General features: G+C 33.2%; 1 protein-coding gene across 2 annotated transcripts; it reads left to right on the top strand.

Moving 5' to 3' along the window:
- Positions 1 to 1,514: 1,514 nt before the first annotated feature.
- LOC148608738 (uncharacterized) lies at positions 1,515 to 27,870 on the top strand. Of its 2 annotated transcripts, none has more exons than XM_088596355.1 (12): positions 1,515 to 1,603; positions 5,034 to 6,102; positions 7,243 to 7,320; positions 8,088 to 8,262; positions 10,428 to 10,510; positions 10,842 to 11,033; positions 14,661 to 14,782; positions 15,036 to 15,130; positions 20,491 to 20,545; positions 22,366 to 22,530; positions 23,165 to 23,291; positions 24,052 to 27,870. In XM_088596355.1, the coding sequence occupies exons 2-12, from the start codon at positions 5,051 to 5,053 to the stop codon at positions 24,776 to 24,778; spliced, it is 2,871 nt and encodes a 956-aa protein (XP_088452481.1). In that variant the 5' UTR covers positions 1,515 to 1,603; positions 5,034 to 5,050; the 3' UTR covers positions 24,779 to 27,870. The 2 variants fall into 2 exon arrangements, with proteins under 2 accessions (XP_088452481.1, XP_088452482.1); XM_088596356.1 differs by having other exon boundaries at positions 1,529 to 1,679.

Raw genomic sequence — 27,870 nt, 5'->3', positions numbered from 1 at the left:
GACTTGACACCTGTGGTCTGGACATTATATGGTCCTCGAAACTGACCACCAGCCCGACAGCCATGGCTAGTAAAAATGCCGTTGGGCTTGAAAAAAAATGGCTGACATGCTAATGATTACTACGCAAGTTCATTTTACTTTTTTTAAACAGTGCGCCCCCGCATAATCTAAAATCCTGGATCCACCCGGACTCCCTGCCCTGTGTGATAAACTGTGCAGCACCATCACACCTATTTTGTTCTCACTATCAAGGTCAAGGATTTTTTTTTATAGTTGACAAATACAAATACAAATACTTTATTGGCCTTGCATGATTATGGCCTATTATAACAATAAATATACATTACAGTGAAACATAATAAATTTAAGATGTAACATTATAATTGTTTAATATTTCTGTCATATTCAACATTATTGGAGACTTATATTTCTAATTTTAAAGCAATCAAGGACATATCTAGCATATAACTCCTTGAAGCAATTCAGTATAAATGTGGACTATGGATAATTTTGCTTATCGTCTGTCCATCATAGACCTGTCATTTACAGGTCTATGTCTCCACGCATTATATTTATACATAAGACTTCTACAATTTCTACTATAAAAATCCTTTCTTGGTTACAATATAATGTATATTGATAGCAAGGACTTTATATTACACCAAAAAGAGAGTAAAATGATATGCCATAATGGGTAAGGGAATGAGCAAACCATGCACGAAACCAAAACAAAAATCAGCTAAAAAAACACAAACCTAATGGCTCAATTAAAAAAAGACCAAATAAGTACCAGCATGTTACGTAGACATAATTTAAAAAAAATTCACTAAAAAGTTCTGGAAAATATTCGGAAGAGTAATCAAGGGAACCAAGGTTATAGCGGTAATCAAAAGAATGCAATCCAGGGACAAAGACCAGACTTACACAACAAAGAACATAAAGTAACTAAAATCATACATACAAAGTAACAAAAGCAAATGAGCAACTCGGACTCCATTAAAAACAGAAAGCATGGACCAGGTGCACCGGTAGGGTAAGCGTCCTCTGCTTTTCTAGAAACACCCGCCGAGTTGCTCATAAAAAGTCAAGTCCGGGGTAGACAAACGAGGAAAGGAAAACTATGACCTGTTGAATAAATCAGTTTGGATTCATGGTGCAGATGTATACACCACAACGATCCACGAGTTCATGATGACGACCATAAAACTTCCGTAGTGATGACTTCAATCTTGTAGCAACATAACCCTGTTCCAGAAGCCTATTTGTTAGAGTTCTAGCGATACAAAAAGCCTGCGTAGTTTCGGCAAGCTCTGTTGTGATCATCATATGAACACTCCATATGCAGGTGCTGAAGGGATGTTGCCATAGATGAAAGGAAAGTTGACAATTTTGAATGAAAAGTCATCAGGGAAGTTTTGACTTTATCCCTTTTCTTTGTCATTCAGAAATCTCTGGACTGACCATCACGATTCTGTACGTTAAAAGTTCCGTTGCTATTCTTAGTTGTCTCGTCGGTAATAGGTTGATCATGAACCGGAAGTTGCAACTTAGCATGAAAAACGAAAAAGCCACATTTCAAACAAGAAAGAAATCGTCAATTTAGGTGATTTATCGCTTTATTTCGCAAGCTAGAGGGATGGAGGAGTTGAAAAGCTGCGATAGATAAATTAATTTTACATGTGTGTACATAATCCCCAAAACAAGCAATGGCCATGTCATCATATAATACATATTGTCAATATTATTGACCTATAAAGCATCTAAGTAACAAACATGGGTAGCCTTTCTGGGGTTGTATCACATACAGAATTGGCATGATTCTTACAAAGCTTACTACTCAAGCTTTCATCTGTCGGTAACCCTCAGCATATTATACATTTTATGTTATTTCAATATTGGTTTGCATGTATGTTTACGAAATTATGTTGTAGAACTAGCCCCATCATGACCAGGGACTAAATATGTATATATGTATTGTGTTTTCTTTTCCAAAATACTTCATTTTGCCAAAGATTTGCATTATTTCAAAATAAACATTGAATTTATTTCATGAATTCAGTCTATACAAAACTCTTCGGGCCTTCGGTCAAATCCGATAAAATTGCTGCCGGTTCGATAAAGATCGCTCCGATATCCAGACCAAAAGTTCGACATCGTGTTCAAGTTTTATTGTACATCCGTCATCGGGTTGTTTCCCCTGAAAAATACAAATGGCCGGTCGTGTACGAAACTTGAAAAATGTCCTTTGGAAGGTATACGGAAGGTGCAGTACCCGGCAAATTTAGTTAAGATTAAAAGAAAATTGACTGACAAGCAGAAACAGTATGAGGAAAAACGTGTCGGACGTTCAACAAAAAATAAATCAGCACATTTCAAAGTTATTTTAGATAAAACAATCAATGTGGAAAAATCAGAAAAAAACAGCAATCAAGTGAAAATTTGTTTTGCTAAAAGACTGGAATATGTGCCTTCTCTCATCCTCATGAATCATTACATATAGACTAGAACAGTTCATCTAAAAACTTTCTGTGGAACTTCATCTCATGATCGGACATCACAGACACAACTAGTACAAAAAATGTACATGTTAAAGGCTTAAAAGTAAAACACACATATTGGAATATATCTTTTCAATTTTTACTAATCACCACAAGAGCTTGAACAAAACCTTAAACACTATGAAAGGAGAATATTCAGTAACCATGAAATAACCAATTTCTTTTCACTTAAATGAATAAAGGTCTTTTTGGACCAGAAAAACTTCATGCGGTCCAGTAAAACAGTAAGCTTTACAGGTCCAAATGACCAGTAAAAAAAAAAGTTTCGTGTAGACTGAATTTATTTTTTGACATTTTGTTATTGTAAATAATATGAGGAAGGTAAAATCTTAAACGCTCCCAGAGCAGGGTGTTCCATAAGCTATTATAGCATTGATGGCTGCCATGGTTAAAAAAATCAGTGCCATGGTTAAATTGTCATCTGCATTAATTAACTTTTAATTATCATTACTTGTTTACAATGCCAGAGGAACCCATCAATTTCTGACTCAGATTATATAAACCTATTAATCATGACAAATTTACAACTGAAGCCAATATGAAGATACAATGTAGTTATGACATTGCTGCTAAGATTCTTTTAAAATTAGTTACATGTATCCCTCAAATTAATTTCTAAGTGAAGTGTCAATCCGACGAAAGTATTTATAGTGAGCCAGTGACTTTGGTAAAAGGTACGTTGTAAGTCAACCTTGGCCAAATGCACATAGCTTTAAATGCAAATTTAAATAAAGATTCAACATAAGAAACCAATTTACCTAATGAAGTAACATATAGAATCCCCAAAACACTGTTTATTCCATCTGATACTTGCTAAAACAGTTTGAATTGTTAATAAAATGCTGAAGTGTTTTGGTGGGAATAGTTCACAGTACAGTTTGTTTATTGGCATAAATAAAATGGAATTAAACTTGATATATTAGAAATACCTATAAAGGGGACATACATGTAACAATCTCTAGTTGAACCTTAATAGGGTATGCCAACAGAATTTTTTCCTGTGGTGGTTTAAGAGATAATGGAAGATGCTAACAGGCTTTTCAAATCTATTTGCTCTCGCGACTGCTATATCAATCCTGATCTTCAATCTAAATATTAGAAAATAGAAAGGAAAATTCCCAGAGTCTAAATATAGTAACAATAGCAGGATGAAGAAAAATGGACTTTTCAATTTATATGCACATGTTTTGACCAATATTAGTCCAGATTATATACTTGGTAACTGTAAATGGGGTTTCTGTCAATAATGAAGTTCACCCATGTACTTATACATGAATGTATTTTTGCACCTAAATGTGTGTGCTGGTTTCATTATGACTTCCTGAAAAAAAGATGAAGTGTCTTAGAATGGTTGGGCATCATATGTAGATGTCATGAAGGAATATAGTTACTGTCATAGGGCTGCAAAGGGAGATAATCCATTTTAAGGCTTTAACATATTCAAACCTTGTTAGCACATCTGCCCCTAAATTGTTTTAAAGGAATTCGGTGAAATTTTAATGGAAATATAAGTATCATATGTAGATGTGCAGTTTATTCTGCATCAGTCATGAGGAGGAATACATAATTACAGTTGTACTTCCTTAAGCACTGTCCCTTGGTGCCTCTTGTAAAAAAGTAACTGGATAACAATGTGTAGTTTCTCTGCTTCCCTGGTCTCACTGTCTGACAAAGTACATAAAATGAATGACCACATGTAAAACCTTGAAGTTCTGCTTTTTCACATGGTTAAGACAAGATTTGTTATAAAGGGTAATGCTCATTGAACAGGTGACACATAATTATTTGCATAGGAATGTTTCATTTCTACTTTTATTTCAATAAATACAACTTTTAAACTTCAGTTGGTACACAGATTATAAGTAAAATAATGTTGTTTCAAAGAATATTGTTATTTACAAATACATGTACAATGTACATGTACATGTATCATTCAGTTCAGAATGGAGAAAATACACATTAACAAGTATCTTGCGGTAAATTCTTAAACTGGTTCTAGATTTCAAATGAATTGGTTGGTCAACACTACAGTAACAAATCTCTCAGATTATAGATCTAAAACTTCACTAAGGAAAATAAGCCTCCCATGGTGGCATAATTGTTTTGACTGTTTCCCAATGTTACTATAGTAGGGAGGATTTTTATAGTAAATATCATTGGTAGTAGGTAGATCATCTTCAGCACATTCTTCATGTTTCCTGATTGAATTAAAATATTTAAGTCTTAAGTTCATCATTACCATTTGACTACATATTACAAATATTTTTGGTTTGATTCTGATCTGCATGTTAAATGTACTAACCTGATTGGTTTTGTTATGATATATCATTCATTGTTAGGGTTTACAGGGTTACTCTATCATACATGTACGTGTATTTTTGTGTATGACTAATGGGATTTTTGTCATGTGCAATTTTTGTAAACTCTTAGTTGCTTTTATTTATACATGTATATTAATGTTTTTTTCCACTGTAGGCTTGTAAATAGAAGACATGGCTACACGTCGTTCAAGGTTGCAAATCAAACCCAACATTGGTGGAAAATCCAATGTAGATAGAACAAAGGGTACTGTAAGGACTAATGAGTTGTCTTTGACTCAGAAACCAGGGTCTAACGTGAATGAACAGGAAAATAGTGAAAGGATTAGCCCTGAGCAGGCACTCGGGGCTGTAAAGGCTTTTCCTGTGCAGGTTGATAATCAAAGGGAACATGGTACAATTAAAAATGGAGAAAAAGGATCTGTGAAAAAAACTGGTGGTAATCAGCCATTTACAAGATTAAAAAGATTTGGACTCAGTCTTGATAGTCCTACCAGCAAAAGTGATGAAAAAGATAAAAATGACAGCCATAGAAGTCAACATGAAAAAGTGCAAAAACCTAAGGACGATACTCAAGAAAAATCAAAGAAAGATGCTATAAGCCTATCTGTAAAAGCAGGCAAGACTTTCACCAGACGATTTAGCAGTAATGTTCCTAAAGCATCATTGAAGGTTACATCACCCTTAACGAGTCCTACTGCAACTAAAAACTGTGGATCTGATCCCTTACAGTCAGTCAAAAGTTCTTGTGTGTCTCCATTACAGTCTAAAGAACAAAGTCCTAAGTCAATGGTTCCTACACCTGGTAAAAGGGCCTTACATATTGGACCTAGGGATAATGGTCCATCTGTGGTCAAAAGTCCTAAGAAGCAATCAAGACCTCGAGCCAACAGTCCAGCCGACACTACCATGCATTCAACGGTTAGTCCAAAACCTGTTACTATGATCAAAAGTCCAGTAATGAGATCTTTTGTGGCAGAGCCTCTTGGAGGAAGTACAAAGATAAATGATTTATACTCTAGTGTTAAAGAAAAGCAGCAATCTTCTGAAGAAAGTAACAAAGTTGTCCATTCATCCACAGAACTTCGCTCTGGTAGTATAGGGACAGACACTATAGATGGAAGGTCTGGACCAGAGTCCAAATCCAGTTCTGTAATACAACGACTACCATTTAGGTCCAGATTTCCCAAAGCTAAACCTAATATAGAGGCTCTAAAATTGAAAAGGTAAGAATGAAATAAAATCACATTTGTTGTATGGTTCAGTACTTTTGTTTTCAGTATTTCCCTTGCCCTATCTTAACACATCAGAAGACATTAAGTTTTGCTGCTGTCTGTACATTTGTGTGTATGTTTGTCCTTCACCTTTTGATACAGTTTAACCCAGGACCTACATGTTGTAGCTGTTTTATTTATAGTCTTTATAACAGTATTAAATGTGAAATAAAGTCCTAGTATGGAAGCACTGAGAGCCTGATTTCAGTCTGACAGGAAATAATGTCTTTCGGAGCTTCCCATACAATGTTCAGTATTTTTGTATCGTCTTCACTATAAACATTTATTGTATGGTCTTTATAATTAAATAATTATTTAAATTCTGATACTTTTTTCCATTTCCAATGTGCCAGTATAACCCCTACATGTATTGTATATATTAGACTCATTCAGCTATTAAGGGATCAAATATACAAATCTTTGGAATAGAAATGTTCAGATCTGACAGATAGAGGAATATTCTTATATCTGTATATACATGCTCATAGTTAAATTATGCTTAACTAGTGGTACATGTTATTTCAAGTTTACAATTATGTACATTTATTCAATTAAGTATAATGTGTATGTAATCTCTCAGCATATATAAGTAATGATGTACATGTATTTGCATTTTTGTTTCTAGTATTAATTAGTCATTGTTTCTAAGAGAATCATTCATAATATTCTAGCTTGGATCTGTAAATAAAGGAGGAGGACACTTCTGTGTTTAGTGTAACAGAAGTACCACAGAACTCAGATTTATCGAATTTTTTAAAGGAGGACACCTCTGTGTTAAAAAGTACCACTCAGATTTGTTGAATTGTTTCAATACACCTGGTAATGCACACATAGTATATGTGGTACTAGAGAGGAAAAAGAAGTCATTTGCAATGTTTTTTTTATGTAGAGACACCTTGGCAGAGACTGTAACAAAATCTTATCAAGGCACTTATTAAGTAGGGCAGAGAGGTGTGGGTCTTTGAGGGTAGGGCACAACACCCCTCCATTTGTACCTGGTGATAATTCTTTTTCAACAAATATTTCCAATTCCTGTAATATTTAATATATATATACAATAATGTAAACAAGATATTATATATTATATTGCAGTAAAGGCTTGACACTACCAAGAGAAGAGAATTTATCTAGACCATCATCTCCTCTGAAATCTCCAAAACTTGGCAAAGGGTAGGTTACATCTTAAAACTGATTTGATCATAACAAATGACATGCTTATAGCAACAACAAAGGCTAATAAAGATTATAAGATTATTTAATATTTTTTCAACGAGAGGGAGTTTCTCATGCTGATCTTGTCGAGCAGCTTTGCCATGAGATGAAATGAGCACGAGAAACTCCCGTGGGTTGAAAAAATATTTAATAATCTGTTTATCGCTGTTTTGCTGAATTATAAGGTATTAGTTTTCTTGACCTAAATATGTAAGTTTTATAAGCTCTGCAAATTTCCTTTCGGGGCTATTTTTCGGCGACATGCTATGTGACGTCACATGTGTTGGGCAGCTGTGATACATATCATTTGGAAAAAAAATGGTTAACTATGACGGTCGCGTTTAAAATTTGTGGAATAATTTTGGGATTTATTCATTTTAATCGGGTAAGTTACTGTATTTAATAATTTTCCATCGTAGACTAGAAAATATTGCGACAAATTACCCATTAATTTATACACAGTAAACAAACAGACGTTTATTTGGGTCGTCAAATATTCCTACGCTGTTGCTTGTATGTCACACGAGGACATAGAAACTGGCGATAATTTTCATTTTCACTCAACTGGTGTGAGATTGAAAATTATCATTTAGCAAGATCAAAGGGATTTTAAACAAAATAGCAATAATAAATGAATCCCAACTTGTAATATTTCATGTAATTTTTTACCATGCTTCTGAGCCATGTGATTTTGCCTCATTCATCCGACATGTACCATACTTCAGAGCCTCACCTATGAAAATGTTCCAACCAAACCACAGGTCATCCGAAACAACAGATGATGATAGAGGTCAGAAACCAGGACGTTATGATAATCTTTTTGATACTGGTTCCACTACAGAAGGAAGGAAAAGACATATAAGTACCAGTTCTGTCAGCACTGTTCATAGTGAAGCTCCGGTAATTAATGTAGAGTATTATAAAAAATGTATGAATTAAAACAGTGAGTTCTTAACTCCAACATTGGAAGACAAAAGGAGTACGTCAAGGAAAGAATAAATTTAATTTTTATACCCTGCCACCTGAAGTGGTGCAGTATTATCAATTTATAGGATACCCTTTAAAAAGTTTCATCCACTTGTCCATCTTCCTATTGGTTTCCAGATAGCTTTAGAAAATATTGAAGGACCTTTTTCAAATTTTGTATACCTGGTAGTTATTGAGTATCATAAAGTACAGATCAAGATTGAATTCCAGTTTGATCAGATTATTTACACGAAAATTATAGCTATTTTATGTTGCGTTTACCCCCAAATAAAACACAACATGGCAGGGTATCATTTAATGTCCCATTGGATGCTCCAATTATTCAATTCATTGTAAAGAAAAAATGATACTAATATGAAAGAAATAAAACTGTTTATTGGTTGTAAATGTGTTAAATTTTAATTAAGTATGATTGACAGTAATGCTAATATTTGCACTGATCTGTATTTTCAACTCATTTGGAAATACTTTGCAAGTTTACATCATCATTATCTTTTGAAAATCTTCTATCCATTCAGGAATTGTTAACCTGAAATCATATAAATAAATCAATACATGTACTGTACTTTTCTAAAGCCACAAGTAAGATTTTTGCACTGTAATTCCCGACTTATGGACCAACATTTTGTCAACATTTATCTCCCTTTGTAGCAGGTATCTATTTGGAACACATAAGGTTTTCCATCCGATATCGACGATACTTTAGAAAATCTCGAAAGTCAAAAGGGAATTTCTCGTTCTACAGACCCTTCCATAAATTTTCTTTACCTGGGATACAAATGAAAATCATCCTTATGTAACCTACCAATGAAATGAAACACCCTGTAAATTTTAGAAACACTGTTGTGTTTGTCTGCTGGGGATTCCGTTTTCATTCAGGTTACCTCTTTTTTCTGCACCCGAATCCGAACATCGATTAGAGAGACTTCGAAATTATACCTGCTCTTATGGGAGGTAACTCTGCAAAAACGGGATAAAATATGGCTGTATCCCGAGCTCCACAAGTAGGGAATATGTACATGTAAATCGTCTGCTCTCACCCTGAAGAACAAAATATGGGGAAACCATGATGCTGCTAATGTTAATCTTGTCTAGTTACTACATTGTATAAAGTGATATGATAAAAAAAACCTAATACATGAATAGTAACCAGATAACTGACAAGGTTTTTCATCATTTGCATTTCTTACATCTACACTACATAGGAGTGACTTTATATTCAAGAGAACTGACAAAATCTTGACCTATTTTAACTCACCATTGAAGAATTTAAATAATCCTTAATAATAATGCACAAAAAATTGTCCACACATTTTTCTTGTGATATGCCAACCTTCCCTTACAAATTACTACCGACACACATGCTGACTGGACTCATAAAACATGATGGTCATCCAATAAAATAGTCCACATTTAATAATACTTTTGGGTAATATATTGAACATATTTCAGATAACAAGCATCATTTTCTTTCATGAATTGCATATTACCAATAAAAGGAATAAATGACATTTTGTTTTAAATATAGACTTCATCATGTTTAATATCTGGGTTTGCACTAACAAACTCACCTGATATGAACCGTTACAAGTCGCTATCAAAAACAAAATAGCCATTTATTCCTAAATTCAGTTTTGTTTATGTGGTTTTCAATTTCGGGCCTGTAAGTTGAAAAGTTAAGTGTGAAGACTGTTCCTATAGTTAGAACAGCAGTTCTTTTCACAAAACAATGGTAAGCGTAAAATAAATCATAGATTATGTTGTCATAATACTTTGATCAATTACTACTCAGTTGTACAGAAAACATATATTACTTTAAACATATTTGTAATTTAGAAAAAAATCAAAGATCAATCTTCAGGACGGAATGAATTGTTCGCTTTATGAAAAATGTCTTAACCAAATATCTTTAGGACGACATGAATTGATTGGTTTTTGAAGGTGTTCAGTTCATACAGTTTTAATATTTATTGAAATTGACACGAATGGTCAACTTCAGAAGAAATCAGGTTTGGACAGGTCATCAGTTTTTTCAGGGTTCAGTTTGGACCCTGTATATTATGTTATCTTTATTCCAGCCACCATTGAAGAACCCATCAGATAAGAACTCTATGACTATTGGTGATCTTATATATTATAACCCAGTTAAAAATCCCATGTCGTAAGTATCATCAGAATACATAATTATTTATATGTTTTCTACTCATTACATCCAACTATAATGCTGATGTGTTTTCTGTAAGGTTAGTACTAATCTGTATGTAGATTAGATCACAAAACAAATCTGGTGTTCAGCCTTTCATATATTTAATCAAATATCAGCATCATTTGAATATAAATGTAATAATTGGTAAATTCTCTTCACAATTTTTAGTTTTCCTAGACACATGAAATGAAAAATTTTCTCAAATCATTTGTAAAGTACAAATTGGTGGCTATCCCTACCAAAAATAAAGATTGCATTAAATGTATAAAGTATCTTTGGGTTTCAGTAGTACATGTACTCAAAAGAAAAAAGCAAAACTGGAAAAAGAAAAGGAAAAAGAAAATATTGAGACTGTAAAAAATACTCCTACCAATGATCCTGAAAATTCTCCTCCTGAAGAACCAGAAGATGAAGAAGACATGCCAGTGCCACAAGTTAAAATTGGTCCAGATGGCAGTATCATAATTAATGAAGAAAGGTAAATGCTTTTATGTAATGTGAATGAATACTATATGCATAAATTTCTTGTTCCATTCTTAGAATGTATTCTGCTTTTGTTCTATCAGGAAAGGATGAGGGTCAACAAGGCCTTTATTTGACTCAATTTTTTTTAAATGAAAAATAATAACCAAAATCAACATCACTGCTATCCTAAAATCAACATCACTTCTATCCTAAAATCATGAAAATAAAAACTGTCTATAGGAAACTGACATTATATCAAAAATGGAATAAAAATATTAATTGTGCTTAATTTCAGCTCACATATTTATTAATTTTAGCACACATATTAATTAATTTTAGCACACATATTACTTAATTTTAGCACACATATTAATTAATTTTCATTGTGACTACTTACAAACAACAAAAAGATAATTTAAACAGCAAATGAAGGTAATCCATTTGGCAAAATATCTTTTTCTTGTTCAGATGAGGCCACTTTTGTTTAATACAAAAACTATCTTAAATGAGCCAAATTTATCCCCATTTTCATTCTTTCAGTAAAATTAATCATTATTGACCAAATTTCACATACTGAAAATCAGGTTATAGTAAGGTGAATGTTAGTTGGGTGGGCTGGTGGGGAAATTATTTTTGTAACACTCAGCAACTAATTGTAGCTTCTTGATATTTGGTATCCAGCATTAGGTACGAGTATCATATCGTAGGATCAAATTTCAGGCCTGTCAAACATCTACTTCCTGTTTAATGAAATATAGCCATTTCTGTCATGGACACATTTTTAAACAGTCACTTAAAAAATTAAAAACAGAAGTTTAGACATGATATGGTGACAAAATTGAAATAGCATCATTTTTGCCACTAAATTGCAAACCATTTAAATTAAGCATCAAAATAAAAACTCTATTTTAGAGGCTTAATACCACCCATCTTTTTTAAGAAAAGGAACGAGGTTCATCCCGTAATTTTTATTTCATGAAATTTGATCATTACTTTTTTGTTATGTAGGTGAATAGAACAAAATTTACCATAGGTAGCTTATTTCACAATTTTGTTAAAGACCCCTATTTGTTTGTAGTCTATCTTCTACATGGTATTTGTGCAATGATTTGAAAATGGATCTAAATGGTTATATTTTGCAGGGAAGTTCCTTTCTACAGGAGAAGAATGTTATGAATTGATTAGTGGGTTATAGCCCCAACCATTAAGTCATTGAGTACCAAATGTAATTTGAAGTGTGCATTTGATCAAACCTACCATAAAATCTCAATTTCTCTGTCAATTTTCACAGGATTTATTGGTTTTTTGTTTATTTAAAGTCTGAGCTAAGTATCTACATTAAAGCATAAATAGAAATTGTTTTCTGTAATTAATTTGCTGTAATGAACAAGATGCTGAATTCTACAAAAATGGAAAACTAGTGATTCTTTGATTTTCGGATGTGTTCAGGAAAAATGTCATAAATTGTCATGTTTTCATCAACAAAAAAGAGCTACTTTTAAACTAATCTAGATGTGTGAAATTTCATTGCTATTTATATTTCAAATCTACAAGTTCGCTAAGTAACACTTCCTAAACACAAAAGATTAATCAAATGTCAAATTGTACCATAAAGAGCCGATGTATCAAGATATGGTTGATCCACTTAAATGTCAAAAGTGGGAAGGTGACAAAATTCTAGGCTATTAAATATGTTTATTTTTCAAAAAGTGCAGCTGGAAGTCGGAGAAATTTACATGAATGTTAATGATTAATAAATAACTTGCTTGAGCATTTTCTAAACCATTTCATTTTTCACAAAATGACAACACTGAAACAAGTACACTGGCCATACAGATATTGAGACATGTGATAAGTGTAAATGTCTGATATATGACACTATTAGTCTTTGAATTTTTTAAGATAAAAATATAATTGTTTGAATATTGTTGTTCTTGTTAATATTATTTGCAGCGAAGTTAATACGTCATATTTTGATGTCTGTTTTTTTTTTCTGTGAAACAAAACTTGGTTACCCCCACCCTTTGTATGCATTTATGCATTTGACAGTGACTTTGACATACTCTCCTCAACATACACACTTATCAAATTATCATTTAAGAGTATCATCACTTAAGGAATACACATATGTTATACTAAGTGGAATCATTGTTAATGTTTTATTCAGAGGCCTGTGTAAGTACAAGAATCATTTATGTATTTGAATCATGCAGTAATTCATTGATATTTATTTTTTTCTTTATAATATGGCTGTGAACATAACTACAGGTCATTATGACCTAACATGCAAAGTGGGGGTATATAGTGATGGAAGTGTCTGTCCTTCCATCCTTCCAACCTTTCTTCCTTATATCTGTTTCACAGGGGGGCCCATCTCTAACTCCTTCTATACCACTGAATGGAATTGAATGAAACTTTCACAAAATCTTTATTGCATGTTCCCATTGTGCACCTCTTATTTAAGATTTTGATCCGAATCAATTTGGGGGTTTCACATAGCAAAACATGGACTTAGTCATTTGTGCATATGGGGACATGGGGGACCCATCTCTTATCCATTACTTCTCCTATAGTAATGAAACTCACAGAATCTTTATTACATATTGCCATTGTGCACCTCCTATTTTAGATTTTGATCCAAGTTAATATGGAGGTCAAAAGGTGGATGTTATGGGAGAGTGGGGGTATCATGATCAACTTAGTGAGCATTTCTCACAGTTTTTCTAGTTTTAAGTTTGTTTTATAGTTTGTAGTAAACACATGTATGTTTTCTTTTGTTCAGGTTTAGATAGCTAAATGTTTAGACAACACATTGTAAACAAAATTCCCTGCTAAATTTTTATGTTTTATGATATCAAGTATGGCTTTTGTCTTCCCAGTGAAGAATGTTCGTCAAGACTAAGGTCTTTCTTTTCTGGTTAGGATTTTATGTTAAGTTTTCAGTAAAAGTCAGTGTATTATGAAACATTTGTGCTAGGTCAATTGTTTTTGGTATGCATTGGCATTAGCATCACTTTTTGTATCTGTTTCATGCATATGCCTCTGCATTCAGGGCCTATTGATATTTAAATTTCTTGTTAAGATTTTAATGTTAAGTTTTTAAATAAGGTCATTTATACATGAATCACTTGGTCAATTGTATTTGGTATTTAGTGGCTGTAGCATCACTACTTCACAGTTCCATATATGCAAACAATGAACTATACCCGAAAAATCTGTCTACTTTGGCAGCGTCAAATGGTTGTATGAATATTATAAATTATCTATAAAAACAGTGACAAGCAAAACATATCTCTGTGATAACAGTTTATATTTTGAAGTGTCATAGTTGTGTTACAGTGGATTTTAAAACTTTTGTTGTCGGGGCCTTTCAGAGCTTCCTTGAAGGTGTGTTTAGACTTGTTGAAGACCTTTTGGTGATCTTTGAAGTATTTACTATTTTGTATTAAGATTGTATACTGGTGCATTTGTTGTGATCACATCATATCCATTCTTTTTTCAATTGACCACTGTGTCAAACATTCAATCACAACTAAATGTCTGAGTTGTATTAAGCTTCGCCTCAGGCTTCAACTAATGTGGTCATATCAAGCTACCCCTTGCCAAACAATTTATTTATTTGTTTTGTTTATATTTTCAGTTTGATCATCAGAAGGCCAGAAGAGGCCCCTATTACAGAGATTATAGAAGAAGCTGAGAGCACAGCTACTTATACTAGTTTTATTAAAAAACCACTGAGCAGAACTGCTTGGAGTCAATGGGGTATGTACCCAATTACTGATAAGTTAAAAAGAAGTATCTTCAGCTATGTGATATTTATCTGTTCTTAAAAAACTTGCTGCTGTATAATTATGGTAATATGCTGTCCTCGTTCTTAGTGTTATTGTCAGCTTTGTCATCAAAATTGTTATTGTCTTTTTGACATAAAATTAGTATGAGTGTATAGCTTTCTATTGAATGGATCAATCTGCACCCTGCAGAGCATTTTTTACAAGACATTTTTTTTTATTTTCAGATACAGAGAAATTTTACCGAGCACTGAGTTACCTTGGTACAGATTTCTCATTGATGATCAAGCTGTTCCCTAATAGAACAAGATATGATATAAAGGTAAATCAAGGTCATATGTCGCATGTCTTATACAGCTCTTTTATTTAGATATGATATAAAGGTAAATCAAGGTCATATGTCACATGTCTTATACAGCTCTTTTATTTAGATATGATATAAAGATAAATCAAGGTCATATGTCACATGTCTTATACAGCTCTTTTATTTAGACATGATTTTATTTTGGTTTACATCATACCTTATTTTCTGCACTGTAAGTCGATGTGGAGTATAAGTCAAATTGCCTAATTTTGACCAAAATTGACAAAAAAAATGTAGATAAGTCAAATTTTGGAGGGTCAAACTTGTACATTTTTATAGTAGGTGTTAGTGGAGACCCAAGTTGAGCGGTTTGTTTTTAACAGCATATTATTCCAGTTTTGTTAAAGTGTACTTTGTGCAGGAGTTCAGTTAGGCCAACATTTTTTTATAATCTGTTTTAAGGGACCGCTGACTTTATTTTAGCCAAAAATAAAATAAAAATAAAAGAATGTGTTGTTTTATTTTTGTAAATTCCACCAACTCCTGGAATATTTGCAAGAAAATCCCATGCTAAAAATAAAAGAAAATAGATCGCAAGTTTTCATTGGACAAGTAAAAAAGAAGCGACCAATCAGCGATCATTTTAATTTAGTAAGCTATTGGAAGCTCTCGGAATTTATCATTAGTTAATGAAAAACACTGAAGGTCAATGGCCGACCACAACAATGCGTTCGAGGGTCGTCCTACGATTATTTCAAACTTGTTATTATAGGGGAATACAGAAAGGTGAATCTTTTTCTATCCATCAACAAAATAATTGATGAGATTGTCGATGAGAAAGCTGTGGTTGTCATAACAAAGGTGTCCTGCCATGGTCCCACAAACATTTTTATTATGCAAACAGCTTCACAAGGATTAATATATTTAACTCCATGATTATGAAATAAATGCTTATTAACCAAATAACATTCTCGTATACTGCCCAACACACCAGAAGGCAATATTAGCTTAGAAGTTATGTCTAAATCTCAACATATCTTGTAATACAGTAAAAAAGTTCTGCACAAATTATTTACATTTTTCAAAGCAAGAGTTCAACATCCCACCTCTGCAATTGATACTGATGTAACCAACTATTTCAATACCAATTGCAAATTCAAAATAATCATCTTATCTAGAAAAGCTCCTATCTAACTACCAAGAGATAAGATTATCCTCTATGGATAAATTAATGGAATCACATTTATATACTGTACTGGGTATTATCTGGTTTATAATTACCATTTTATTTGGCTTGGACAGCTGCTGATTACTGGTCATTATGATGAATGTACATGTCATTATTGTAAACAACACAGATCTTTTTAAATTTGACTATCAAATTACATAAACCAAAGATTGATGGACAACACTGCACATCTCAGCTGCAGCTTTTTATCAAGATCATCTCACCTACCAATAAAATCATTATCAAAACACATTATATCAATAAGATGCCGACATCCAGTCATACCTAGGATATAATACAAATGTGATTCTCCAAATAATAGCCATAACTGATTAGTGACCATAAGATCAAATGTGGCGTGGGTTCTGATGTATTTACCTAGGCAAAATATATTGTCAGAAGGGTCGAAATGATAACAAATGACTTGAAATACACTTTCAAAACATTTCGGAAATGTAGCCAAAAATTTGGAAAGGGGTACAAATGTATCTACCCATCGAAAATATTTTATACATCTTCTTTTCAAAAGTAAAAATTTGTGTGTATTCTCTGTTTCATTGTAAAAACAGTATCAATCAGTCTTAATAATTAAAGAAGTGAAATGTAGATCAAAATTGGGTATCAAAAGCTTTTACTTTTCACACATTTAGAATATAGCAAAAAAAAAATAAAAATGAAAAACAATTACTTTTATATTTATTTTTTCCATCGACCCGCCAAGATTTTGACTTTTATTTTTGTTTTTATTTGCTTACCTTGACCCAATCTTTTTGAAAAAAAATCCCGTAAAACAGATTATAAAAAAAAGTTGGCCTTATTTTCATTGAATGGCCTATCATTGACTCTGAAGCCTTAAATCATCAGGTGTACGAAATCGTAAACCTGTCAAGCGTGGGCACCTGTGTGTGAAATAATTGAGAAATTTGTTTGATGAATTGGTCATAATTACGAGCGGTAATTAATAAACAATATTACCTGGTATTACGAAATACAATAAAAGATAATTGTATCATGTAAATTTGGTTACAATTAGCCATTTTGATAACACCTTAACTGATTATAATTTGAGCCACGTGCGAATGTGTTACAACATACAGTAAATGGGTATAAATTTGCATTTTAAAGGACCGATAACTCTGGAACACTCAATAATATCTTTCCAGTTATAAAAAGAGTTCTGTTACCGTATCTTTTAGAGTTTGTTCATATATTTTATATATTTTAACGGTTTCAAAGTTTTTATTAACATCTTCATATTCATTCATAAAGGATAGCGGCACTGATCAATAATCTTCGAGTTTGATCGCCAGTTTGACTGTTTGAGTGATGGCTTTCATTGTTTGCAGTTTTCCCAAAATTTTGAATTAAAGCAATGAAAAGTGAACTAAACAAATCTAATGATATGCATTGTAGATGAACATTTTTTCATGAAAAATCCTTATATAAGTCGAAGTGGACGATAAGTCGAGGCTAACACTTTACTGAAAAAAATATCAACTTATAGTCTAGAAAATACAGTAATTCAGATTTCTTCTTTATTACTTTTCTTTGATGGCCTTGTGAAATCATATCTGGTTAGTACATGCATTGCTGTCTAAGTATTGGGATTTTTTTTTATTATGCCCTTGCTCTGAATGATGGGGAATATACTGTTTTACCCTTGTCCAGCGTTCTCCATGACCTCTTTTTGCATGGCGCTGCGCCAAGTGTTACATTTCTTGTGACATGAATTCAATACAAGCGCCATGTGTTCAGTTGGTGTGTGTCGTGTATTCAAATTTGTGTCACACATTACAAATGGACAATGTATTTTCTAATTACTCTTACTTATTAATCACCTTTACCTGTCATAAATCAATATGATTGGCATGTGGGTTTATTCTAACAGTAATGCAATGTTTTGATTGGTAATTTCCGGGGGGGTTAATGTGTCAGGGAGTGAAACGCGTGTGCAAACAAATATCGGATTGGACGAATTCACGATTATCACAGGTGTATGATTTACTTTGGTAGTTCAAACTCCTAGGGACCATTCAGAAGTGTAGTTCAGGTAAATGGTTTACATTGGTTGTTCAGATTCCAAGGGACCATTCAGAAGTGCAGTTCAGGTAAACGGATTACTTTGGTTGTTCAGACTCCAAGGACCATTCAGAAGTTTGGCTCAGGTAAACGGTTTACTTCGGTAGTTCAGACTCCAAAGGACCATTCAGAAGTGCTGTTTAGGTAAATGGTTTACTTTGGTAGTTCAGACTCCAAGGGACCATTCAGAAGTGTGGCTCAGGTAAATGGTTTACTTTGGTAGTTCAGACTCCAAGGGACCATTCAGAAGTGTAGCTCAGGTAAATGGTTTACTTTGGTTGTTCAGACTCCAAGGGACCATTCAGAAGTTTGTTCAGGTATATGGTTTACTTTGGTAGTTCAGACTCCAAGGACCATTCAGAAGTGTGGCTCAGGTAAATGGTTTACTTTGGTTGTTCAGACTCCAAGGGACCATTCAGAAGTTTGTTCAGTTAAATGGTTTACTTTGGTAGTTCAGACTCCAAGGGACCATTCAGAAGTGTGGCTCAGGTAAATGGTTTACTTTGGTTGTTCAGACTCCAAGGGATCATTCAGAAGCTTGTTCAGGTAAATGGTTTACTTTGGTAGTTCAGACTCCAAGGGACCATTCAGAAGTTGGCTCAGATAAATGGTTTACTTCAGTTGTTCAGACTCCAAGGGACCATTCAGGAGTGTAGCTCAGGTAAATGGTTTACTTTGGTAGTTCAGACTGCAAGGGACCATTCAGAAGTGCTGTTCAGGTAAATGGTTTACATTGGTTGTTCAGACTCCAAGGACCATTCAGAAGTGTGGCTCAGGTAAATGGTTTACTTTGGTAATTCAGACTCCAAGGGACCATTCAGAAGTGTGGCTCAGGTAAATGGTTTACTTTGGTTGTTCAGACTGCAAGGGACCATTCAGGAGTCTAGTTCAGGTAAATGGTTTACTTTGGTTGTTCAGACTCCAAGGAACCGTTCAGAAGTGCTGTTCAGGTAAATGGTTTATTTTGGTTGTTCAGACTCCAAGGGACCATTCAGAAGTTTGTTCTGGTAAACGGTTTACTTTGGTAGTTCAGACTGCAAGGGACCATTCAGAAGTGCTGTTCAGGTAAATGGTTTACATTGGTTGTTCAGACTCCTAGGGACCATTCAGAAGTGTAGTTCAGGTAAATGGCTTACTTTGGTTATTCAGATGCCAAAGGATCATTCAGATGTGTTCTATATATCAGGAATTTTAGAAATTGAAGTTTGTTGTTCCAGAAATTTTTGGTTAACTTTCAGAGCTTGATGTTTAGAAGTTTTTGGATATGTTTCCCTTTTATCAGGTAGTTTTGATTTGTAGACATTAAAATGACTGTGCTTATTTAAAAAAAATATGATTGTAAAAATAAAGAATGTGTTTGCGAAATCTTGGGTATTTGAGCCATCAAGTTTTAGCAGTGATCAAATTTAAGGGGAAATACATGCTAAATGCAATTGTAAATTCAATATTGCTAGTACAACTTATTTCCACTTACTAAATTTGCTAGTGGAATTCTGTATGTCATATAAAGGTAAATTCCAGAAATAAGCAAAAAAACTTAAATTTAGTGAGTGTAAATTTTCAGTACTTGCTAAATTTAGCTAGTAGAAAAAATTCTGAAATTCAATCCCTGTTTAGTGTTATGTCTATGTCTTTGTCTTGACTTCATATCATAAATGAAGAAGATTGCCATTTAACAGTATCTTTGGTTGTTGGTAATGGAATGGTTGCTGCAGAACATATTGTAATACTTCCTTCATCTGGAAACACTACATGACAGTGCAAAATTCTTCTATCTGTTGCTGTTCTTAACACTTTTATCATGTAGAAATAGATATTTGTTATTTTTTTATTGGCATTTTTACACAAAAAGAATGTTCTGCTTTTAATACTGAACTCAGTGCTATGTAAATGTCAAATTTCCTTGCATATGAATGGTAGGTTTGGACCCATTTTCTAAAAAAACAGGAAGTTACTTGACAAGACTTATCTTCTCTAAAAGTATTACTAGTTTCAAAAAACAGTTCAAACCTGATTATTAGATATTTCAGTCATGTTATAATTTTTGATAATTTTATTTGTTCATTTGTAGACTAAATTCAAGAGAGAAGACAAATTCAACAGAAGTAAAGTGGAGTATGCTCTTAGTAAGTTTAATCCAAAGATATTTACACAGTTTCATGTCGAAATCTGAAGTTTTAGCGGAGAATAGGGTCTTAGTCCAAGGGAGTTTACAAAGTATTGGGTCTAAATCTGAAGTTTTAGCAGGGAATGGGGTCTTAGTCCAAGGAAGTTGACAAAGTATTGAGTCTAAATCTGAAGTTTTAGCAGAGAATGGGGTCTTAGTCCAAGGGAGTTTACAAAGTATTGAGTCTAAATCTGAAGTTTTAACAGAGAATGGAGTCTTAGTCCAAGGGAGTTTACAAAGTATTGAGTCTAAATCTGAAGTTTTAGTGGAGAATAGGGTCTTAGTCCAAGGGAGTTTACAAAGTATTGAGTCTAAATCTGAAGTTTTAGCGGAGAATGGGGTCTTAGTCCAAGGGAGTTGACAAAGTATTGAGTCTAAATCTGAAGTTTTAGCAGAGAATAGGGTCTTAGTCCAAGGGAGTTTACAAAGTATTGAGTCTAAATCTGAAGTTTTAGCAGAGAATAGGGTCTTAGTCCAAGGGAGTTTACAAAGTATTGAGTCTAAATCTGAAGTTTTAGCAGAGAATAGGGTCTAGGTCCAAGGGAGTTAACAAAGTATTGAGTCTAAATCTGAAGTTTTAGCAGAGAATAGGGTCTTAGTCCAAGGGAGTTGACAAAGTATTGAGTCTAAATCTGAAGTTTTAGCAGAGAATGGGGTCTTAGTCCAAGGGAGTTTACAAAGTATTGAGTCTAAATCTGAAGTTTTAGCAGGGAATGGGGTCTTAGTCCAAGGAAGTTTACAAAGTATTGAGTCTAAATCTGAAGTTTTAACAGAGAATGGAGTCTTAGTCCAAGGGAGTTTACAAAGTATTGAGTCTAAATCTGAAGTTTTAGTGGAGAATAGGGTCTTAGTCCAAGGGAGTTGACAAAGTATTGAGTCTAAATCTGAAGTTTTAACAGAGAATGGAGTCTTAGTCCAAGGGAGTTTACAAAGTATTGAGTCTAAATCTGAAGTTTTAGTGGAGAATAGGGTCTTAGTCCAAGGGAGTTTACAAAGTATTGAGTCTAAATCTGAAGTTTTAACAGAGAATGGAGTCTTAGTCCAAGGGAGTTTATGAAGTACTAAGTCTAAATCTGAAGTTTTAACAGAGAATGGCGTCTTAGTCCACAGGAGTTTACAAAGTACTGGGTCTAAATCTGAAGTTTTAACACAGAATGGGGTTTTAATTCAAGGGAGGTTACGAAGTATTGGGTCTAAATCTGAAGTTTTAACAGAGAATGGGGTCTTAGTCCAAGGGAGTTTACAAAGTATTGGGTCTAAATCGGAAGTTTTAAACAGTGCATGGGTCTTAGTCCAAGGGTGTTAATGTAAATTGCTACATTTTTGGACAGGTTATTTTGACAGTTTTCTGTCAAAATGTACATGTTTAGTTTTAGTGCAAACAGAATGATAGTTGTTTTATTTTTGCATTTTCTTTTCAGTTGAATCAAACTATCTTTTGTTATTCTATAACTTTATGTTTACTATGCTTTTGTTAGTAATTAGTTTTATTTTTTTAATTCCTGATAACAATGTATGCTTGAGTTTACACAACACCTAAGGGAAGTAATTCTGTAAAAATCAGCAACATGTTTTATTTCATGACATTCTGATAACAGATGTAAAACATCTTAGTGATCAAAAGTTCTGTTAATGGAGCTATTATATGTTCATTGAAATCAGTCTCATGATACATGTTAAAATTTCAAGAAATTTAAATGAGCTAGATAATTTTAGAGATGATGTTAGTACATAGATGATTTACAAATACTAAAGTTCAGATTTGTTTTTCTTCCTCAGAAAATAAGAAGCCTTTTGACATGTCTTTCTTTGAAAGAGAAGCTGAGCTTGATAAACAAGAGGAAAAGAGAAAGAAAAAGGAATCAGAAGAAAAAATAAAGAAGGCAAAGTTACAGAGGCTTGAGAAGAAAAAAGAGAAGATAACTAAAACTAAGGTGGAATCAGGTAAGGATTTCATAAAAACTAAGGTGGAATCAGGTATTGACTTTGTAAAAACTAAGGTGGAATCAGGTAATGACTTCGTAAAAACTAAGTTGGAATCAGGTCATGTCTTAGTTAAAACATGCATTGATGTCATGCAGTTTATCTTCCAGCCAAATCAGGTAATGCCTTAGGTAAAACATGCATTGATGTCATGCAGTTTATCTTCCAGCCAATCTCAAGACACAAAAATATTAATACGTCAAAAACTGTAAGATTAACTGTTGAGAAAGAAAGTGGAAAAAGAGAATGTGTCAAAGAGACAACAATCCTACAGGCCTTCAATAAATGGTGAGAAAATTTCGACATCCGGAGTTTACGTTCAACTTGCCCCTGAGACAACAAATATACTGGTTCAATGATACTACATGTACTACAAACCAGAATCAGACAAGACTAGAGGTTCCTGACTAGTTTAATTGGGCCTTGTTCCTCCCTTTATCTCTAGCAAATACATAGAACAAAATACTGCCCTTGGGACAAACTCCAAAGACTAGTTTAATTGGGCCTTAATTATCTCCATACTTCATACAAATACTGCCAAGATCAGTATGTTAATGTTAGTATATACATGTACATGAAAATATCAATTTTTCAGAACCAGTTGAAAGACGAAGAGGAACCAGGGAAAGGAAGAGTAGAAAGACCATTTATGATGAAGATGAAGATGAAGATTCCCTTGATACTGTTAACATTCCTGTTACACCTGTTAAAACACCTGTCAGGTATGTAGATTTACCTTGTCTAATCTGGGGTATATACTGAACTGTGTGAAATGATCTAAATACTTTGAAAACCTTCAAAATTTTGCTACAGCCATATTAAGGAGAACTTATTATATGTACGTCACTGTAAATATTTTGATTACTCTGTTCAACAATTACTTTTTTAACAATCTCATAGGTTTATCAAAAGTTTACACAGATTTTTCAGTACTTTATACAATGTGTACTGATATCTGCAAGTCAAGTATGTGCATATTAACTTGTGATAATGAAGAATAAACAATCTATTCTTTGTCAGACCTAACTAGGTTTAAATGTCCATTTCCAATTATATGTCAGCCAATATTGTTAAGAGGAAAACAGGTATGTTTATATGACTGATTGGGAGAATATAGGCAATGTTAGGCAATATAATCATTGTAGTGATACCCCCAGAGCTTTTTGTTTCGGTGAACTAAGTGTGGGAAAATGTATACAAGATATTGCTTAGAGATCAGTTTTAATTTTGTAGTAGTGGTTCAATATTATTTTCTACTTATTATTTTAAGTCCATCCCTTGGTACCTTATCTTGGTGTAAAATCAAATGTCTATAGAGGTTTATTACTTTTTAAAGCTGATCTTTAGACAAAAGAAAAAATGTAGTTTTGACAGAAATAAAATGAATTTAAAACAAGTTGATAACTCAAAACCAATCTCATTTAATACATGTAGTGAATCCTGTGTATACTTAGGACTAACAGTGCTTTTATATTATTTTAGCTTTAGCCCATACAAAAGGAATGACTCTGCACCTTTTGTTCCACCATTTTGCTTATCACAAGAAGAAGATACTGACAAGGACAGTTTAGAAGAACAGGTCACCATGAGTGACTCAGAAATTCTGTCACCACAACGACCTCAAAAGTCACAGGTCACACCAAGGCCAGATGAACCAATCACAATTAATCCTGCTGATTTTCCACCTAATACAAACATTCAGATTACTCAGGATTCTAACAATTCACCTCTGGTTCTAGTTTACCATACAACAGAGGATGGCAAGGGAGATACAGTCATTCATGTTTATCAGCTTCAAAACCAAACAAATATTCAAAACTCGTCAGCCAATAGTGAACAAGCTGACATTTCAGAACAGTCTAATCAACCAATCGGGGATGGTGATACATCTGAACAAGGAAGTCTACCATTTCTCATTGCTGAACAGACTACTGACAATGTGACTCAAAATAATTGTGATGATTTTATCAATGTAATTGACATTAATGCTAGTAAAATTGCAACACCTCAGAAAGGTTCGGAAGAGAAAGGTCAGAGTTCATCTGACTCTGATCAACCATTATATCAAGTTGTAGCTGTAAACCCAAATGATGAATCTCAAAATATTGCCATTGAGAATGAATTCAGACCCAGTGGCGATAAAAAATTTTTGGATATTAATGTCTTAAGCAAAAATGTTGGTTGTAGAAAGTCTTTGAAAAAGTCATGATGAATCTTAATTTTATATCCATTTTAACTATCTAATTAACAAAGATTTCTGAGAAAGTCTTCATTTGGATTGTGTGGAGAAATCTGAAAACTGGCCATATCCTACGATAGCACAGTGTACATCTCACCAATGTTGGTTATGTTAGGGGAAATGGGGATTTTTCTGTATCAAAAAATAGGTGTCTCAGAATGTGTTCAGTGCTCCCTGACAAATTCACTCAATTATGAATAGATCAAAGAGTTATTGCCTTTATTCTAAAGTTTCTGTGCTTTCTTTGTAATTTTTGTCATTCTTAACATTTCAGTTAATGACAAACCAACATTATTTTTTTTATAAAACACAAGTTTGTGATTTCTAATGGATGACAAATTTTTGGAAACCAAATTTGACATGTGGTACCCACTGCCTGGGTCTTTCATGGACACCCTCTGAAAAACTTCCTTAAAGCATGCAGCTTTGCTGTCCTTGGAGCAGAATACAAAGTTCATTCAGAAATGAAGCTTTGTTTTTTAGCTCACCTGGCCAAGGGTCATGTGAGCGATTGCCATCACTTGGTGTCCGTTGTTGACCCACAACTTGATATGAATGTTCCTTGGGTATCTTGCATAGAGATGGATGTGGGGATTTTCGATCCATTGAAAAACATGGCCGCCATTACTTAAAATAGAACTTAGGGGTAAGACAGTAGTTTTTCGCATATGTATCCGTAACTGTTAGGTTTAGCTATATTCTGACTGAGGATAAAAGTGTTCAGCATGATGAGATCTATCTGTGGTCAAATTTTCTTATTAATCTGTTGAGCCATGTTGGAGTTATTGCTCTTTTTCCACATTATTTTGCTATTTTAAATGTTATTTTCATCAAATATCTTCTCTGGAACTACAAGACCAATTAGAACCAAACTTGTTATGAATATTCCTTGGGGTATCCTGCATAGAACTGACGTGGGATTTATCATTTGTGGGAAAACATGGCTGGAATTACTAAAAATAGAACATAGGGGTCAGACAGTAGTTTTCGCATATTATATCTCCAAAACTGTTAGGTTCAGTCCAATTCTTTCAATTGCTAAAATGATCCTTATTATAAGGCTAACAAAAGTCTCTAGGGATAAAAATTGTCAGACGACTCCTTGTAAGAGTTACTGCCCTTGAATAATGGTGAAAAATGATTTTTTTTTCTGTAATGATCCTTTTGATAAGTCCTACTAAAGTCTTCTTGAGTCAAAAATTGTTGGACATATTGTCAAATTGATTGCCCTTAAAAGGTAAAATTTAACAAGGTGAGCCATTCAGGCTCCTAGGAGCCTCTTGTTTAGATACTCAACATGCTAAAGTGTTATATGAATGATTTTGCAGTCTTTGAAATTGGGATCAGCCCACCAGCCAATGCTGGTAAAAGTAGCAGCTGGCTTGCAGAAACTTAGCTTCCAAACCAGTGTATCCTATATGAAGTTCTTTTTAGATTAAGGGCTTGGGCTTGTTGTTTGAAGACTGATATTGTTCTCTGACTTTTTATTGCATTAACACAAGAAAAGTGATAAATATAAATAAAAATTGATGTTTATTCATTTAATTAGCTTTAAAATCAATCCCTTAACATTTTATAGTGCAGTTAAAGAATATGGTGAAAGAAAGATGTAAATTTCATAATAGGTTGAAAATGCCCTGCATATTTTAATTTTATTCATATAAACATACTAAATTGTATAAATGTAGCCAGTCAAAACTGACCTCTCTTATCACATTAATTTTATGTTGGGTTTGTATCCATCATATGTCAAGTGTATTTCAACAACAAAAATGTTATGTAAATTATTTCCAACTGGTTACTGTTTAATTCAGTATTTAAGATGTATACTGAGTCCCTTGTTTTGTTTATTTCATATATTTCAATAAAACCATGTTTTCTGATTGAAAAAAGAAATAATTAACTTTTTTATCCTGTCAACTTATTTCATGAAAACATGATAATTCCTACCAAAGTCTTCTTGAGTCAAAATTGTGGGACAACTGCTTGTTAAATTATTGCCCTTGAAAGGTAAAATTCAACCAGGTGAGTGATTCAGGCTCCTGGGAACCTCTTGATAGGTTGTTAAAGTGATAAGCATTCAAAATTAAAATGTGTTTGACCACAATTTTGAGCTCTATTTTGAATTTCAGCGAGTCTGAAATAAAAGTTAAGAACTTTGTATAATTTTAACAAAAAATAATTTCTTTGGGTTCTTTGATAGATGTATACTAAATCTAACCATGCACTGGTATTTTCATTTTATGTAACCTAAAGATTAGTCTAGTACTCTATCAAAATCATCACCTCTGCTATCACCCATTCATTTTATTGTTATTCAAATGGATTGAGTAGTTTATTAAAATTAACTTGTGTTTGGCTTTTCATTCTATTATAATCCACCTCATATAATAAAATATAGTGTGTACAGCCAAAATTCTTATACCATACACACCATTATTATAAATAGTCATTCGTTTATTTAAACTTTAAGAAGTAACTCAGAATTTTATTATTATTTCAATGACTGTTTAGTCATTGTTTATCCAGTATTTTTACTGTCATGTATTATTTATTGTGAATGGTGATGATGAAATGTTTGTTTTGTTTCAGTTGACATTTTTACCTCATTGTTTTCAATTTTTATATTTTCTTAATTTTTCTTTCACTTTCTATTTACATTTTGCTGAAGTCAATGTGCATTGTTACAAGCTTGTTAAGGTTAAAAAGTCAACATGTATCTGTCTTCATGATGTCAAGAGTCATGAAGACTTCGGATGGGGTAGAAATAGGTAGCGTTTAATACTATTTCATGAAAAAATGGTACCTTACACCACCATACTCATTCAGAACTGAAACTGATTATATTTGTGCTCTTCTTTATTCCTCACTTCAAAGACTAGCCAGGCATTAAACATGTATTTTTAGTATTATCACAATTCAAATGTTGGTAAATAGTCATGATTGTTATGCCTAATTTTATATGGACTGGTACTTAAATTGGTGAATGATAGCAACTTGTGTACTGATCTGTGCAATGTACTTTGCTGTAAGTTAACACAATAAATTCAAATTAATATCAA

The sequence above is a fragment of the Perna viridis genome, chromosome 8 (assembly GCF_037379345.1).
Source record: "Perna viridis isolate PV_CMFRI_1.1 ecotype Kerala chromosome 8, ASM3737934v1, whole genome shotgun sequence".
NCBI lineage: Eukaryota > Metazoa > Mollusca > Bivalvia > Mytilida > Mytilidae > Perna > Perna viridis.
Note: the sequence above shows the minus strand (reverse complement) of the source record. Positions and strands in the feature narration are given on the sequence as shown.